At 41.1% G+C, this 18,831-nt stretch overlaps 2 protein-coding genes across 3 annotated transcripts in view; one reads left to right on the top strand and one right to left on the bottom strand.

Moving 5' to 3' along the window:
* The window catches only part of TMEM179 (transmembrane protein 179), a 188,695-nt gene that overhangs the window by 159,227 nt on the left and 10,637 nt on the right, over nucleotides 1–18,831 (bottom strand). The gene's annotated exons all lie outside the window — the stretch shown is intronic.
* On the top strand, nucleotides 549–8,359 carry C5H14orf180 (chromosome 5 C14orf180 homolog). 2 transcript variants are annotated; one of them, XM_069858949.1, is made up of 4 exons: nucleotides 549–782; nucleotides 3,029–3,155; nucleotides 5,027–5,053; nucleotides 7,794–8,359. In XM_069858949.1, the coding sequence occupies exons 1-4, from the start codon at nucleotides 729–731 to the stop codon at nucleotides 7,991–7,993; spliced, it is 408 nt and encodes a 135-aa protein (XP_069715050.1). In that variant the 5' UTR covers nucleotides 549–728; the 3' UTR covers nucleotides 7,994–8,359. The 2 variants fall into 2 exon arrangements, with proteins under 2 accessions (XP_069715050.1, XP_069715049.1); XM_069858948.1 differs by having other exon boundaries at nucleotides 550–782; nucleotides 7,791–8,359.

The raw sequence follows: 18,831 nt of genomic DNA, 5'->3' as shown, positions 1-18,831 counted from the left end.
CCTTCAGCATTTGACAAGGGGCTGTTAAATCCTCTTGAACAATAATTCACCACTCTTTCTATCAATAATCTTATTATAATATCTGTAGGAATGTCTAATGTTAAAACCCTACTTTATTACTATAATAATGAATCTAATTTGTAAACCATATAAAGTGAGGCCATAACTGTACTGGAGGGAGATATATGTGATCCCACTACATCTATATCAATTCCTGACGGCTTTACCTACATATTTTGAACAAAAGGATTAAAAGCAATGCCACTCAAAATATTTTCAAACTTAGAGATGGTTTCTGGAAAGACCAACATGATCATGGATATGCGGCAATCATGATAATAAAAAACAGCCTTGATTTCATGTTTGTAAATGTAAACATGTATGTATTTATCTGTGATTTGCTCCGTTCAGCCACTTTCTAGTTTCCAGGAAAGCCCTGCTTTCCAGCTGCACAATCAGTATTATCACTATGTGCTATTTTTGGCTACCGAGTACATTTCAAGTAACGTCATCCTTCCCAAGCCAACACTGGCATGTATGGGCGGAAACTCTTCTTTCCACTCCTCTGTCAGTTGCTGCTGCTCCCATCTGCTCAGGGGCACTGCCTGCTCAGTCCTCACTGCAGAGGGATCTCCAGACACTCTCCCCTGGTCTTTCTCATTTCCTTGAGCAAGTGGCTTTCCAACTGAAACTTGGTGTGGGAGGCTTCATGTTGGCATCCAGAGTACATGTCCCAAATATGTCCAGCCACAGCCTCTGATCCTAGTGCAGAAGAGCTACCGGTAAGTATCTCTTCATGGGTGACAGAATCCTTGCATCCAATGCCCAGAGCTTCTCACAAATGGGTTTTTATTAAGGGCTTATGATTTCGTGACTAGCTTTTTTGTTGGTTTCCAGTTCTCATCACAGTCTGTTAACACCAGGTTTCTGTCTGAAGGGGAAATGCATCATTTTTTTCTGACACTGTATAGCTTTGATTTCCACAGGCTGTTTAAAGCCTAGTAAACGCTGTAAATACCACTTCCTTTTTAAGGTCTTCTTTGGCCAGGTACTACCAACTAGCTGGTTGTTCAATGCTTTTGCGATGTATGATGACTGTTAGGTGTTTGTAAGAGTTCATATGGATGAAAGCTGCACTTGGAGTTATAAATCTCTTCAGACAGAAGTTTCAGTTTCCTTCTGTTATGTCCCCCTAAACCTGTTCTTTTTTACACAGAGAAATTCAATATTCTTTGTACCTGAAAGCGTGTGTGCATGTGTGTGGCTATTCCAGAGTCACTAGTTTACTCACCTGGTAGATTACGAGGCCGGTTCCCAGTGACTGCTCCAATGCATATTTAAGTATTTCATGTTAAGTATTCGTTGGAGCAAGAGTAGGACCAGACTTCTCTCACCTCCAAGGGAGCACCCAAATATCATTCTGCAAAATCATTTGCTCATTCTTTCTTTAGATCAATGAATATTTAACTATTCAAGGTCAAAGAAGATGGCTCAGGGGCTGAAACTGAAATTCCCTACTCCCCCGTGTACACCATAGCTCTGATGATGAGGTCGTGTGTATAGGAGATGTCAGTTCATATTCTCTTGGAATTAGAAAGAAGTGGAATCCAGGCTTCCCGTTCCCTGGGTGGCTCTCCCAGCTTCCGAGCTGTTGAATAAAAAACATACTGTCCCCAGCCACGAGACAGAGGTGGTACAGTTGCTTGTACAACCCCAAGCTCAGAGAAAACATCCTTATCAGTGACAAATTACACCACAATCTGGTTTATAAATGCCTCAGGAGATGGTATCAAAGCGGAAGCCTCCTTCAGTCCATGGTAGTTACTGCTGTCTGTCTGATGCTGAGATTATCCAGAGTGCAATAACTAGGGAAATTTATACTTGGCGATCTGACACCCCCAGGGTTGTAGTTCATGGGACTTAATCCTGCCTCTGTACCCCAAGGAGTATTGAGGGGGGAGCACTCAAGGAGAAAAGTTGTAAGGCAAGAGTGTTTGAGTTCAAAAATGGACATAAATTGCTGGCATTGAGGAGAAGAAAGATTAAAACAGGAAGTAAAACATAGATGAAGGAATATCCAGACACTGAGTATGGAAGTGACATGGGGTGGGGGGGAAAGGGAGCATGGATAGTGACCAGCAGGAGCAAACAAGCTATCTAAGAAATAATAAACATTACTTAGCAGAGGAAGGGAGGGAAAGGGAGGGGTAGAGAAGGTTATTTTGACCTTAAAAGTAAAAATAAAATGTGGGGAATATCTGCCACTCAATTAGGTCTTTGAAAAGTATAAAATTTGACATCTGCTCTCCGCTTTCAGAGGGCAGTGCAGATCTCTGAATCAAGATGCTTGGGATTCACTTTGGGGGGTTGACTGTGGGAGCATTCCTACATAGATGAGGGATTTATTATTGCAGCTCTGTTTCTTGTCATTTGACAGAATCTACAGCAATCTGGTTCCATTATCAAAGACTGAATGTGGCTTCCAAGCGAAAACCAGAGCAGCAACATAATTGTGATATCAAAGTGCAAACAAATTACCTTCTCACACCCATCAGGATAGTGTCCAAACCCAAGACAGGTGCATAGTCTCAGTTGTTGAAATGACAACATTACATTTAGAATGGAGTTACTTAGCTCAGAAAAACATTTCAAGCTGCACCCAATTATGTGGATCATATATTGCATACCACTTTTATGTTCGTCTAGACCAGGGTTGTGGAGCAGCCACCACGAATAACTATTTATTCCACTTCAGAGGAATATTTTCTGAACATTTTGCTGTCCATTACTTTAACCAACATTTTTTCCTGAGAAGATAGCTTTAGAATGCTGAAGACTTATGATAAAGAAGGAATATCCATATTGCCTTGCGGTAAATACTATAATGGTCTAACTACAAATATCATAAGAGCTGTGTTTCATACCATATCCTTTGAGGTACATGGTGAAAACATAGCTCAATGTTTTACCCAGATGTATTACACCAGTTTCAATGGCCATGTGTTGTCTATTCTGATCAACTCTTTAGACAGATAACAGTAGATATCCTCCTTCAATTCTGAGGAAAAGGCCACCTGTGGAACAAGCTACGGGGGAAAAGCAGAAAGCAGAGAGAAGGGTTCGATTTCGTGAGCCAGAAGTCGTCATTGAATATGGTAGGCTCAAGATATTAAGCCTTTCAGCATGACCTCTCTAGCTTTTTAACATCCACCCTGTCTGTCCACATCGGTTTCCACCTCTGATAATGTCATTTGTGGTTTTGAGCTCAGCACATAGCAGAGGAAAACCACTTTTTGCGCTCCGCTCGGCAGAATTGCATCTGGTCCATTTGCCTGCCTGCCCCAAGAGAAGAAAACCTCCTGGGACAAGTTAGAGCAGCCTAAGTGTTGTTCCAGTGGTGAACTCCTGAGTCAGCCCCCACAGGGATCACTGTAGACTATAGCTGAGCCCCAGGTCTACCCCAGGGCAATGCTTCCATTCATAGAAAAACATTTCAGATGATAGACGAAATTTAACGTGCTTATGTCATTCTCAGTAGCTAGGGTGTAATGGCAAGGAGACAGCCTACAGTTTCATGGTTCTGAGTGGTGCATATGCCATGGGATACAACAGTAAAAGTCTCAGCCTAGCTGGTCCACTGGGCTTAAAGGCAGCCAGGATGTAACCATTCCTGCCAAGGAGGGCATCCAGGGAATGATGCAGCTAACACATCCTCTGGCCTTTCATTCATGAGCCAAAGTAACAGTCTGCGGGTCAGTCAGCATCCAGTGACCTTAAACAGAGGTCTAGCACAAGGATCTGCTTGATGTATCTGCACAATTTAATAATCAAGTTCATAATCAAATAAGAACTGTAGTTTCATTCAGACTTTCACAAAATAACACAATTAAGAAAAATTGTATTTATTGATAGGGAAGTAAAATTGCGCTGGTTGGATAAAACAGTCTGTAAAAACACAGGTGACAGAATGGTAAAATTTCTATGCTAGCCACCTGTTTGAACTGCTGCTCAGCTTTTGAAAGCAAGGCTTGTCATTTGCTGATGTGTTTGTATTTTGCAATATGTTGTTTCTGGTGCCTCCTATTGCAGGAGTGAAAAGCTGTCTCTTGATAAGCTTGTTGACACCACCTGGGCTTCCCCATCAAAACAGAACTCCTGGAAAGACTCAATGAGTCAGCCCTAAATTCTTCAAAGTTCATCTGACTGCTTGAGAGTGGGAGTTTTATAAGATATAACACCTCCTTCAGCTCCCTGCCAGTCCATGCCCCCAGATTAACACTGGCAATCCCACAGTCAGTCCAGCCTAGGGGAACGTAGTTCATTTCCCATTGACTCTGTACTCAGTACAGCCATGCACGAGCTCAAGGGAGCTGCAAGGACTCTTACTCTTTTCCATGAAGACATGAGAAATGTCCTAACCAAGAATTAGTATGCTGTGTTGCAAACAGACAGTGATCCAGATGATCTACTGTTTGCCCACACAATTTCATTAATATAGAGGCCGGTAAGATGAAGGTTGCTGGCATCACTGAAATATTTCCACTCTCTGGACTTTTCATCCTGGATTGTGTCTGGGCCCCAGTTGCCAAGCAGAGGCAACTCCAGGATGTAGTTGGATGAAAGATGGATCTGACAGTGGACTTTGCTTTCCAAACTTTCATTCTTCTCTCAACCTGCTCATCTATCTCCTTTCAGTTCTAGAAATTATTTGGAATCGAGAGGTTGCTTTTATGAGAGCTGACTCCTGGCCTCCCTGCAATAGCAGTAATCTCTGTCTCCAAAATCCCCCATACAGTAACTTTTTCTCACTTCCTTGAAGTATATCTATTATATGCATGTTTGCATGGAGTGGGTAGATCCTCATCTGGCATAAAATCCATAAAGACAGCAGTGATGTAAGAGGTGACACAGTATCTATAAGGCGACAGGCAATTTCAGAGACACCACTTGGTGCTGGCTTTCTTATTCATCTGCTATAAACAGACCTTTCCAGTCATGTAAGAACATTTTCATTCTTTTTTTCTAGCCATTTCCTGCTGTGACTACGTAGTGGGTAAGTCAAAGTTTCATATTGCAGCTGTGAGCCATCCATGGCACTAACCTAAGTTTGCTTTGCAGCTGCTGGTGTGCTCTGTGCAAATATATCCTCCGTATACAGAGTATTTCATACTGTTAGTGGCTGTTGTTATTTCATCTCAGCAATTGAAACACAAGGTGTTGATGAAGTCTGGTGCAGTATTTTAAACAAGACAACTAGTAAGACAAATAGTGGAAACAAAAATGAAATCCCTGAAGCTATTTTTAATTTAAATATAATTAATATATTTTATGGCAATAGAATAAGTACAGGTTTTTTGCTGAGATATGCAGGGAAAACACCCCAAGCAAAACAATGGTCCCCCCTGCTGAGTTTCATATGTGAGGAAGAGACAATTCATTTATATTCTGGCAGCAGGGTAGAAACAATAAAAATAATCTTTTTTATTTTCCTTTTTGTTTGAAGGATGTTCGAGGCCAACAAGCCTCACAGACCCTCAATATGTGTATCTAGATGCTGTTATGATGGTAAATATTTCTAGAGGCCCCAGTGAACATCCAGCCAATGCTGTATGCAATGTAGTAAGGAGGAAAAGGGCATGTCTATACATATATGTATACACACACACACACACAGAGCAATGGTGTTGGCGGGCCAAAATGAAGCAAAGGTCCCCACATGTCCTAGTAGTTGCTATTGCCCAGGAAGAGGGGTTGTATTATCATGTCATCAGCAGCATCAGTTAAGGCAGATTTTGGTCTATGAAGTCAGTACTGTAGTCAGGATAGAGCCAGGTGCAAATAGAAAGACCAAATACCCCTTAGGTGACAGCAGAAATGTGTGTCCAGGGCATGAACTGAACTAAAATATCATTTGTCTTGGTCCAGTGCTTTTCTCAGATAAGTCACTGTTTTCTTAGAAAGGGCACATGGCTGAGTGTGCCGCTCCAACAAACAATTTAAGTAGCTAATTTAAGCATTAGTTTTCTGTCTCTCATCTAGAAAAGAGCAAACTTACATGTAAGCACATGCTTGTAGCAATAGCTCATCACTATTTTGAGGGTGGCACTGTTCTTACATGTTATTTTTTTTCTGTTCCTGGGCTGAACATACTCCTGTACTGAGAAGGTGTAAGGAAAAGCCAATTTTGTATTTGACATCACCCAGAACTTTAACATGGAAAGTAACTTTCATGAGATTGGAAAAAGGTTATAAGCAATTCATTAAAAAGTGTTGATGTGAAGAGCTAAAACAGGAAACATTCATTATTACCAGGTATCCTTCAGAGGCAGGCCCTGTGCTTTGAAAGGCAGGGGGTCACCTAGTCAAGAACTGTATCATGTGGTGTGGGAGATCACACAAAGGAAATAGCAGGTTCCAAGTTACAAATTTCTGCAAAAGGAGAAAGTGTTAATTCCCTGGCTAAATACCTTCATATAAACCATCTGTAGAATAATGCCAAATAAACAAATTTATAAAAATTGAAGTCTGCTCGTGGATAATTTGCAAACAGAAAGAAGGGCTAAATTCAAATGGATAAATGATTTGCCTCAAATAATTCACTCAGATCTATTATGGGACATTGATTTGGTTTCTGGGTAGCTATAAAATGCCTGCCTATTAACATTTTACCTTTTCCCCATGCACTTTTTGATACATTATTATGTGTTTCTTGGTTGGTTTTATGACTTTTACCTTCCTCTCTGTACAACTGCGTGACAGTTTAATTGACTGCTGTGTATTCCAGGGCTCATAGTAGAAGCTAATTTAAATATGTTACAGCTAATGTTGGCCCTTTACCCATAATAATACGCAATGCATTTTTATCTCCTTATTGATATGTTCATATGGTAAGAAAATAGCTGCACATTTGGGGTTTTTATTCAGGCATGAATTTGGTTTTATAGTACATGTTTAATACTCAATGTTTTTGTAAAATAATACTGATTATGCAATGGCCACACAGTCAAACAGAGCAGCAAGATCTAAATCAAACCGGACCCTCAATGCAAGGGCTGTGGCACCACCTCTGAGGAGTTGCACAGATATCTGCGGGCTAAACGTAGCCTATTGATTTCCACATGTCCTGTGCCTGATCTATGGCACTTCAAATATCCTTGAACTGTATGTTAAGGGTAACTTTTGTTATATTTACAGTTCCTTGCTTCAGAGCAAGTGCTGAGGATATTCCAGTGTAACTAGAACGCTTATCACTTAGAGAGAGGTTAAACCTGACAGAGTTTTCTAAATATGCCTCTCAGTTAACAGAGCCACATCTCAGTTACTACTGTAATTAGCAGTAGCCCAAAATAAGCTGAGTCACCACAGAAAGGGACAGAAAACTAAATTTTCTCTCTTTATGGTATGCTTCTGAGTATTAAATAATTCGAAAAGGTAGATTAATATTCTCCTAGCGTTTAACCTAAGATTTAGCTTAAAGGTAAAAGAAAAAAATTGCTGGAGGGAAATTTGAGATCATGCATTAGCTATGGTAATCCTGTTCTTATTGTATATAATAAAACTCTTTAAATGCTCCATTAGATGAGATCTTTTATACTCACCACCCTCCACTGGAAGGTGTGACTCGCTATCATTTAACTGATGCCTACAGAAGCACTCACAAGCAGAGTGCTGTGTACCCTGCTGTTCCCAGAAAAGTAGGACAAAGGCATCAGCAGGGGGTCAAATTTGGGAAGTATTTAAGATGACACTAAAATAATGCTGCTTTCTTTTTTCTCCTCATCACTGTTCAGTAGATGACAGGTCATCATCTGGATTGCCTGTGCTCCTGTGGCTCTCATTTTGTGCTGTGCTGATCCTGGCTGTGAGTCTCTACTACACCAGCATGAAGCAGGATGTCAAAATCCTGGAGGAATTTCAGTCCCGAATTGTTATCTTCTTTCTTCAAATAAGGCATGTTGCTCAGAAATTCTGGACTTGGTTTATGAGGCAGTAGCAATGTCCTCTGACCTGACAGGCATCTTTGAGCACTGATGACCAGCATGTGACCTTGCAAAGCTCCCAATCTACTCCCACCGCATGCAGAGAACACACAGGCATACAACTCAAAGAGCAAGAAAATCACTCCTGTTGTGCACTTTCCAGCAGCCGCTTGTACTCCTTTCTTTTTTTTCTTTTTTTGTTTTTCACATTCCTGGGGAGTCTCAGTAGCACATGAGTCCCACATAACTCATGCTCCATCATCTTGAACAGTAAACAAGCATCCGGATTTTGTCCCCTGAACAGCTTATAAACTGCTGATATGAGGAGCAGAAGTAGAGAGAGAAATACATTGATCTGTGCAGGCAACAGCAAGCTCTGAGTAGAAGTCGCCTGAGTCTAAGGTCAATGCTTTAAATACCAAACCATCCTTCTCCTCAAGTCTCCTATGAGCTATTCTGCAAAAGTTAGAATAAAGCTGAGCTATTGCACAAACACTCCTCTGGTGGCCAAAGGCTTGGCAAGTTACTATATTTATGTACCTGAAATGATTATTAGTAAAATCCCAGCAAATGGCTTTCTTGTTTCCCTTCGTCCATTTTTTCCTCTACAGGCAAAAGCTGTTTCTTAATGTTTCACTGGACTCCCAGGTGTGAAAAAGAATGTGAAAACTCATTTAAACAGTAAACAGTTTATTTGACTAACATAATATATAGCAGCATTGAATCCCAGGTTAATAATCAAATCAGCAATTTAATCCTCTGGGTTTGATTCAGTCCATAAACCTCACAAGCTGAGCTTACAAGATTTATGGTAATGCTTCTATTCAGTCAGAAGTTACGATTTTATGCCTGGGCATTCAAGGCCTTGTGCAGCAGTAATATGGACTGGTTTTGAAGGCATGGAAGGCAAAGTCCCTTTATCTCTCTGCTGTATCACCATAGTGTGCACCCCTCTGAAGGGAATCCTTGTCATGGAAATCATACAATAGATGTGGAATGGTGCTCTGAGTATCTGAGAGGAGAATAAGTGAGTTTGGGAGCTTCAGCTGTTTTCTTCCTAGGCAAAACCAGCACAACTAGCTTTTAAGGCCCTAGATTTTGTGAAGTAGCACCTGATGTGTGCTTGGGTTTATCTGGTATAATAAGATTGACATCAGTATCTGTAAGAGCAGAAGAAAAGGAAGAAGGAAAAAAAAAGAGAGAAAGAAAACACTGCAGAGAAGATGGAAGAGATGCCCACAAGACCTGGGCTTGAATTCCCCTGCCATTGCAACTCACTGAAAAGAAAATATGGTGCTTTATTTTTAATTGTTTTGTATTTTTAAAAATGAGGGCCATATCTCTCTGCCCAACAACCTTCTTCCAAGCAGCCCAAGGACTGTAACCAGGCAGAAAATAAACAGAAACACATTATGCAGCCTTTTCTCAAGAAGAGAGAAGGGAGCAACTTGTCTGAGAACAAGAAAAAAAAACTACAGTCCTAGACAGAAAGAAATTACTTCAGTGTCTATTCGCATGCTCCTCCTAAGATATCAAAGTCCACAACAATTGCATTTGACACACTGTCAGTCTGGGAAGCAGAAATTGCTGCAGGAGGAGTGTTTAGCTCAGGGGCTCTTTGTGCAAACCACTTGGCTACCCCAGCTCAGAGGGTAAGTTTCACCACTTCTTCCCTCCCCTCTCCCCTGTCTTAGCCCTCCTGTTCGTGTAATAAAGATGAAAGGTTTTAAACTCGTGTGCTGGTGAACATCTGATGAAAAGGTTTGGATTGGTATATGCATAGAGCAAGGTTGCCATTGCAACTTCTGTTTACTTTTTTTAATGTTTATGATCTTTTGAATGGTAATGTTGAAACTCTTTAGGCAAGTCAATGGTATTCCTTTTTTGGCTCTGGACATATTTGCCTTAGCACATAGCAACTAGACCCTTCAAAACAGTAGCCTTTTCTGAAGAGATGGTTCCCTCACAATACATCATGACACATTGCAATAAGAAAGCAAAGCCTGCGCTGACAAGAAGTGAGCCATCTCAGGAGCAGTAGAGTGAATGCTTTCAGTATATTAGCAACCTGTTTTCCGTAACTTTAAAACAAGCCATAGGGTTAAAGTAAAACAGGAACTTCTCCTGTGACTGTGAGGGAAGATGTGGAGCAGTATGAAATCCATATGTGTGCTCACCTCCCTGTGCAGCTCCCCTGGAGATGGGCATGGGACCACCTTTCCCCCAGGTCTGCTTTAAATGGAAAATGGCCACATTCTCCTTGGTGGTGCCGAACATTATCAGTGATATGAGTGATAGCAGCTATTGCATCTGGGCTGTCAGGGAAATTAAACAGAGGAACATTTATTTTTGGCTTCTACCTAGGCTCTGGTTGGGACAGTTTTGGATAAGGGCAAAAGTAGTACTCGAGTTGTCTGTTGAGGACTCGCCATGCCCTTGCAAGGCCTCCTGGCTCAGAATTGTTTACTGCTAAAATAAGTTTGTTACAAAGCCTGAACCTTTGAAATACTTAAAAGTTAAACCCCATCCTTGTGAGAGTGGTGGCTCTTTGCAGGTGGAGAAGCTGAAGATGAGAAAGCCAATGCAACTGTGCAAGTGAATGAAACAGGTCAATAACAAAGCCAGGAATAGGAGCAAAAATCCCAGCTCCTGGGCCTGCTTAATTACTGTTGCACAACTTCACTGTGGACTTATCTGTTATACTTCCTTCTCAGCTGAAGCTCTATTCCCATTCATCCCTCCTGCTTACACACGCACACACACACGCACATACACACGCACCCTTTACCCACTCTGCCTCTTCTTTCTTTTCTTTATCCATCAGAGATTTATACTCATTCCTACAAGCTAGATAGGATTTCCTCTTGTTCAGTTCTGGTTTTCTAGGTGTGACATTTTTGTGAATCCTTGAATTAGGAAGAGCTGATGGGAGCTTTGAAGCTACCCAAAATCGGCTACATTGGGTAATATTTCCCTTTCTGTCTGTGCTGGGTAGTATGTCCCTTTTGTACAATTCCAGAGAATTGCCCATAAAAAGGCTAAAAGAGAGGAGTTCATAATTTATTACAAGTTGTTGAGATGCTCACCTGGATTCACCTGTTTAAAGTGTGGTGAATTGCTTTAAGAAGCCAAAAGTCCTGAAGCCAACCAGCTCTGAGCAAATTATTTAATTAAGCTTAGTCATGTTTTAGCTTTAAAGGGCAGAAGGAGGAGTGATGGAGAAGAGGAATCTCACAGCAATTTTTGAAGCAGACAGTGAGTAGGTGGCCTTCCCAGCTGCAGTGTCTGAGGTGGCATCAAAGGGCCAGAAGCAAGTAGAATGAGTTCTGTGCGTGAAAACGGGCCAGCGACAGGGCCTAGGTGTAGAAGTGCTGCCTAGTATCTCTTATGCAATGGGTATTAAATTAATGCACAACAGAAATCAGCAGATCACAGCAGCATGGGGTAAGCTTTGTTTTGACAGTGTTCAGTACATTCCTGCAGCAGGAATGGAGGGTAGCTGCCAACACCCTCTTCAGGGAGGCTCACCACATCAACAGCACACGATTGCACTAGCAGGCTATCCGTATTCAATTAGAGGAGATAGAAAAGGACCCAGTGAGATGACACTACATTTTCTTTGTGTTAACCTTTTAATGAACTCAGCATTAGCCCTGGTAAAATGCAGCCCCGAAGACTGCTCTTAGTCCCACTCCCTCCCTTCATCTTTCCAATCCTAGTCCGGCAACAAGTTAATGGAGCAGAAGAAACTCATAGCAGCAACTTTGATTGTCATTTCTGCCTTTTGCCACTTCAAAGCAGGCAGAAGGGCTGGCAGGTGTGACTAGAAGTAGGGTATTGCCAATTCACCTTAAGGCATAATTCAGAAACCTCCGAGATAACAGTGCGGACTTGTTTCTTATTAATTCTTTGCTCCAGAATAGCCATTGCAAACCTTTATGTCCATCTCTAAAGAGAAAGACTGATGTTACAAAACAAATATTAAACAATTAGCATTTTGAAAATTAATCTGCGCATGTTGCCTGTGGCCCCTGTCTACATCCAGTAACAAGCTGCCTTTCAGCTGCACGCTGACATGGGAGGATCTTCTCCTTGACTGCTGTGACATTAGAGTTCACTGCTGGAAGACAGTGCCAGAAGGGCTCAGGCAGCTTAGGTTGTCTGGCTATATCCTTGACTGTACAAGCTGCACTGAGTACACAAACTGAGACACTAACACTGACTTTGAGAACTATTTTTTATCTTATACTGCAACAATTTAAATTCACCTTCAAAAAAGAGACACGGAAAGATTGACTTTTCAAATAATTTATTAATGTATATCTCACCAAATCATAAAAAGCCAATGCACTGTCCAGCAAAAAGCACCAATATATAAAACACATTAACTCATTATCAGTAACACTAGAGTATATACACACAGTGAGCCCAGCCCAGCTCCTACTAAAGCCAAAGGAAACTTTGTCAACAATTCCATTAGCAGAAGGATTGGACTCAGAATTTTTATTTGCTACGTGTTTACAAAGGGCTATATTAAAATGCTAGTAAAAAGCTTCCCTTTTGAGACTGTATCAAAACAATAATAAACCTCTCTCCACTTCTGCTCTGTCAAACGCATGCAATTAAAGCTCCAAATCTGCAGCCGTTACGCTGCAAAAGACCATTCAAACCAAGAGACATAATATCCAAAACAAACCAGGCTCTACCCTCAGCTTGTGTGGACTGGTGTGGCTCCAGTGCAATTCACAAAGCTAAGCTATATACATCAGTAAATGATCTGCTTTCAACAAATAAACAAATTATGAAAAAGTGTTTAATTTAGTCCCCAAATACCCATGATGTGGGGACCTCTTTAGCAGCATAACAGAATGGTTAGTCTAGACTCATGTAAAACTTTTCCCACAGGGCTATAAGATGAATGCATAAGTCACAGGATGTACATTTCAGAGAGGCTGAAACACTTTCAGGCTCTGCAATGATTTATAAGCAAGAAAGATCACTTTGAGATCTTTGCACACAAAAAAACTCAAACCTTTTAAAACTATGAGTGTCAATAACCTCCTTTCAAAAAGAGCAAGAGATTTGGGAACAGTCTTTTCTTTCCCACACAAGCCACAGTCAGCACAGGGCAAAGGGCCAGCTGTAGGGTAGCTCAATCTGCCGGTGTGGAAAGAAGAGATTTCCAAAGCAGCCCCTCCAGACCTGGTGGCAACACCAGCCCCTTTAAGCCAGTTATCTGCACAGCTGGAACACATGACTCTCTCCAGAAGCTGAGTTTTGGCAAACACATACTTCAAGGAGATATTCTGCAGTTCAAGGAGCGACATTAACAGGCTGGGGCTGAGTGAGCCAAGCAAAGGCTGAAATTAGCATCAGCACTGCCAGTGCTTCAACTGCCACGCTGGATCCTCACATTATAGCCTGAAAGCCAAAATCCATCACAGGAATTGCACTAACAGTTCTCCTCACTACCTATTCCTGTTCTGATTTATGTCACTTCCCTGTTACCCTCAGCAGTCCCTGTCCCCAGCAGGAAGACACCTGAGAAGTAAGGGCTGATCACCTTGATGGCAAGAAAACCCCCTGTGAATTTTACAGGAATATTTTTGGAGATGAAAGGATCCAGGGCAAGATGATGTCAGTGAAAGTACTGGAGGTTTTGTTGTTGTTTTGTTTTGTGTATAAACCTTTCAAAATCCCTTAGCAGTGCACTTCAGGTTATAACATCCTTATTTCTCAATTGTGTAGCTTGGCCTGAAAAAAAATCAATAGTTTTATTGAGAGTGTTTGACCAGAATTGCTCTGATGCCATCACTCTGCACTGACTCTGGACCGCAATGCAGTGCTTCTCCCCCTGGAAGGACACTTCAGCACAGAACTTCTCAGCATCATTTAGAAAAAGGACTGTTTGCAGCTCCAGAAGACTATGGTTTAGTAAGGAGACTGTTAGCACCTTTCAAAGCCAAATGTTGAGCACTGTTTTAACAATGATGGTTAAAACTGTTCCAGCAACCTAGAAAGTGGAAATCAATCTGATGAAATCAAGATCCAGTGTATTTCAGGAAAATGTGCTGTATTTCAGACAAAAACTGTTGGACTTCAGTGTTAACAGGGAACAGTAATTCCCTCTGCTGCAGGAGTGAGAGGGAGAAGAGCTCTGGACTCTGTTATGTGGGATACCATGACAAACAATTTTCAAACATTTCCCTGCCTCAAAAATTTTTGGTTTAATATAGCACTCAGATATCTAATACTGCTGGCATCAGCCTCAGGAACTTCTTAGAGCAACATGTGACCCAAATCAGGCCTGTTTTATGTAAAGGGAAGGATTTGATGTCATACTCCAGAAAGCACAAGTGAGAACAGGGGAACCTCTGTGACACTTTTTCTTATTATTTTTTTGAAAAAATATAAAGTTTGCTATAGGAGCAGCAATTTTTCTCACATTATTCATTAATACTCTTCAGAACCCATATACAAACTGGAGTCAAACTTGCCCAGATCTACGGGGAAACAAGGGGAAAGTAAGGAAGCGATGAAGAGTAGTTTTGTCATAAGAATGTTTACTCACTTGTGTGAGAAACCACCCAAGATATCAACAGCAACGATGAATCTTTATTCCCAACTCCCGGCAGGTTGTCTCAACACTCAGTTTACAACATAGTCAAGTGGAAAGGGGAAACAAAAACTTCTCAAATTGAGTTTTCACCACATACAAACAATTCAAGCTATTTCAGTGAGCAGCTCCTGCTGTCAAGTACTTTATCTCCTTGATAAAAAACAGGACCAACAGGCTAAACAATTGTTATTTTAGAATTTCAAGCCAAGTAGAAGGGCTCCAAGAGGAGGATTTGAGGGGGATTCAGGATAACACCATGGTGGAAGCATGGAGGTGCAGGCTTCTGTCTCCCAAGGCAGAGCAGGAGTCTACACCTGTATCTGTTAGTTACCTGCTCGTGGGGAAGACTGTGGAAGGACAGCTAACAGGCATGTTAACAAGGAGCTCATTGCTTTCTTCCATCTTTGTGAAATGCAGTTGCACAGGTAAGATATAACCTTCCACATCTAACAAATCACAGTTGGTACCTATTTGCTTTGGTGAGAAAAAAAAATTGAAAAGAAAACCCAAATCAAAATAACATAATCATCTGACCAATCAAAAGAGTGATTCACACAGCCCTTCTTGGGTTCCTATGCCCATTGTTTTACGAATAAGGATATGACAGGAAGCTAATAAGATTTAAACCCTAAATGTTTTAGCCATCTACACAAACACAGTTTACACTCTCACATGGATTCAGGTTTTTTGACTATTGTGTGCAGCTACAGCTCAAACAGTTACAGCAACTATGAGAGGTAGAAAAGTTTAAGCACTCAGGTGAATACATTCATGTTAATCAATGTTTGCAATGTCAGTTCAATTACACTCTTTGGCATGGACAAAAGAAACTAAAAAGAAAGCATTGCTATGTAAATACTCTTCCCAGCAACAGAGTGGAAAGATGCTATCAATCATGTGCCTGCACTAAAATAAGCAGTACTTGCTATATATTAAGTAAATTCCTGTCTAACCTTCCAGAAACAAATGTTAAGTTTTCTGAGACAGTGCAGATGTGTTTTTCTCTTCTATGTCAGGAGCACTTCCACGTGCCATCTTCTATGTTGTTGTCAGATTCACAAATTATTAAATGGAATTTTGTCACATCAAAAAAATTTGAACATCTCTCACCTGTGTATTTGTGCATATTAAAATACAGCTCAGGTTAAGTTTCCTTTTTCTTATGGAAGACAAAAATAGAAACATGCATTTCAAGGTATTAGGACCATGAATAGAAATAATTCTAAAACCATTTCAGTGCTCATTAACCTATGTGATCATTTTCTCACTGCATGCAGGTGTGGAAACTAGCCAGGCAAAAGCTGCCTCTCTTCCCAGATTGCTTAAGCATAAGGAAAGGACATTTGTGGTCTCCAAAGCAAACATTCCAATGAGATAAAAATGGGCTATTTCCATCAGCAAAGGAAATGGTCTGAGATAAATTTAGGATCTGGATACAGACAGGATTCCCATTAGCTCAAGGACGTTCACACCCCGGCCACTGATTTAGAAGAAAAGGCAAAAGTTTTGTCAAAATCCAAATTGGTTTATCACAAAATACTCCAAGTCCTGCCACTGTGAATGACTGTCTGGATTATTGTTAGATTTATAATTCAAATAATTAAAGTGATTGTACATGCCATATATCTGGTGGGGGAGTGGTTAAGGCTTTGGAGAAGGGAGATGGGAAAAGCTATAATCACCCAAACACTAGGTTTCCATGTACATTCTTACACGGAACATTTTGTAGGTGGCATCCATTCTAAATCTGCACATTTGATATTGCATTTTCTGAGACCCATCACATAGATCAATATGTGATTTGAAGTTGTGCAGCAACTCTTTCCAGCATAAAACCTATACAATGGCCTGTGGCTCACACTGCCCTAACAAGGTGACCCCACATTCTGCACCCAAATCAGCCTGGAAAGACTCTTGTCCCCTGCTTCTCAGGAGATTGTAATCAACCACGAACCTAGGAGCTAAGGAGTATGAAGTGTGAACAACTGAAGTTGGACCAATATGCCAGACAAAAATTCTGAAGGACAAATGAAGGTGAAGTATGGCTTTGTAGCTCTCTGATGAGAGCCTTTGGTTGTCAAGGAGAATCCTGAATGTCCTCATGCAACCAGTCATGCGTTCCACATGCAATAGCCAACGCATCAAGAAACCCCAAACCCAGCAATCAGTTTTCCCAGTCTAACCCTGCATTTTAGAGAATAACAGAGTCTAGGGCACTCTAATCCCCTATTTATATATGGGACTTCGAAGAAACAGGGCAAGTACATGGGTTATCTTAAGGTGAGTTTCCACACTGCTTTAAATACAGAAGGTTATCTCGGTTGGATTCTCAGACACCAGAGATCATCTTAGCCCTTTTGTCCCTCAAGAGCTACACACTGACTTGCTAGACCAAAGATCTGCTTGAGTTTCTTCAGCCATTAAGACAATAAATAGAAGATGATCAGAGGGATAGAACACCTCCCATATGAAGACAGTCTGAGAGGGCTGGGCTTGTTCACCCTAAAAAAGAGAAGGCTGCTGGGAGACCTCATACAAGAAGGGACTTTGTCAGGGAGTGCAGTGATAAGATCAGGGGTAACGGTTCCAAGCTGAAAGAGGATAGATTTAGATTAAATATTAGGAAGATTTTTTTACTGTGAGGGTAGTGAGACAGGTTGCTCAGAGAAGTTGTGGATGCCCCATCCCTGGAGGTGTTCAAGACCAGACTGGATGAGGCTTTGAGCAACCTGACCTAGTGAAAGATGTCCTTGTTCATGTCAGGGGCCTTGGAACTAGATAATCTTTAAGGTTCCTCCCAACCCAAACCATTCTATGATGTCTGCCATTCTATGATCTAAACTTGCACTACTAAATAACTGTATTACACATATATCTTTTTGTCCCTTTGTCACCTTATCTTCTCTAACAGCAAATAAATGACTGTTCACAAAAAGACATGCTGGCTGTTTTGAGCCAGAATATTGTACTGTGTTGCAGAACAGTGTGGTTTTACAATGGAAAGACTGATACTTCTATCAAAACATGTTCTGTTTGATGCCTGGAAGTCTGTATTTTAAATGAATTAGTTACAGGAGTATGTTCATGCCAGGGTCACAGGTCATTTAGGAGTCTATGGTGCAGTATTCCTGAACCAGAGCAAAAGTATCCCTTGCTCATGCAGTGCAACTGTGAAGTGTGCGCACTTTCTCCTTCCAGCCCTGTTTCCATCCTGAATACTACATACATTAAATCAATGGTGTTTTGTGTTAGTGAGGGAAGACCTTGGAGGGAAATGTGAGACTCTGTTCATACAGGACTGACATGGGCTAATATCAGGACATTACCCAGAGACAGTGGAGGAGTTAAAACATCAGCAAACCCATAGCAGAAACTCATCTCAGCCCTTCAGACTGTGTGAGTGGAGTGTGAGAGGTGTGCACTGGGCAGCGCTTTCCTACTCCACTCACATCGCATAACCTATGTATCATTGCACGGATGCTAATACTAACTAAGAAAAGACAGTGTAGAAAGTTAAAGCAACCTAACAACTACTCCAACCTAACCTGCTTGTTAAGTGAAAAGTCTCTATCCATATCACAGAAGAACAGTGAAACTATTTCTGGCATGTATCTGTGTACACTGTGCATACACACATACACCAACTCCCTGAATGCTTTCATGACAAGGTCTGTGTACTCAAGGATCCTTCACCAGGAATGATGGTCCCAAACCACATGTTACTTCAACCTAAACTGGATTTAGCACATAGACAAAATACATTATACAAAGCAGGATTGTGGTTCCACGTGAAAAGTAAGGCATGCATTGAAGTAATTTGTGGGAAGAGATATCACTGTTGAATCTCAAATTCAGAGCGAGATTGGAAGAAGAATTAGTGTCTTTTACAGTTGAAGAAGCAACTGGGGAAACACAGGAAACAGGCTAACTTTCAGGACCCAAGCTGTTCTTTAGAGTATGAAGGGGAAGGTCAGAGCCTGGCAAAGGGCTCAGGTATCTCCAAGTATGTCTCTCTTATTACATCAACTGAATAAAAAAAGGCACTCTAACAGTCCTGATCTCTGAATATTAATTTTATATTAACTAACTTGATCTCTAATTCCCTCCTCTGATGTCAATTCGCAACTAGAAAAAAGCCACTACCGTAGAGCTTTCAAAGGAATTGCATTCCCTTGTGGGCAGAAATCATACTGAAAAATAAGATCTCTCTATACATAGCTGTGGCCAGCTGGG

This window comes from Phaenicophaeus curvirostris, chromosome 5 (genome assembly GCF_032191515.1).
Source record: "Phaenicophaeus curvirostris isolate KB17595 chromosome 5, BPBGC_Pcur_1.0, whole genome shotgun sequence".
Taxonomy (NCBI): domain Eukaryota; kingdom Metazoa; phylum Chordata; class Aves; order Cuculiformes; family Cuculidae; genus Phaenicophaeus; species Phaenicophaeus curvirostris.
The sequence above is the reverse complement of the archived record's forward strand: the minus strand, read 5'-3'. Positions and strand labels throughout refer to the sequence as shown.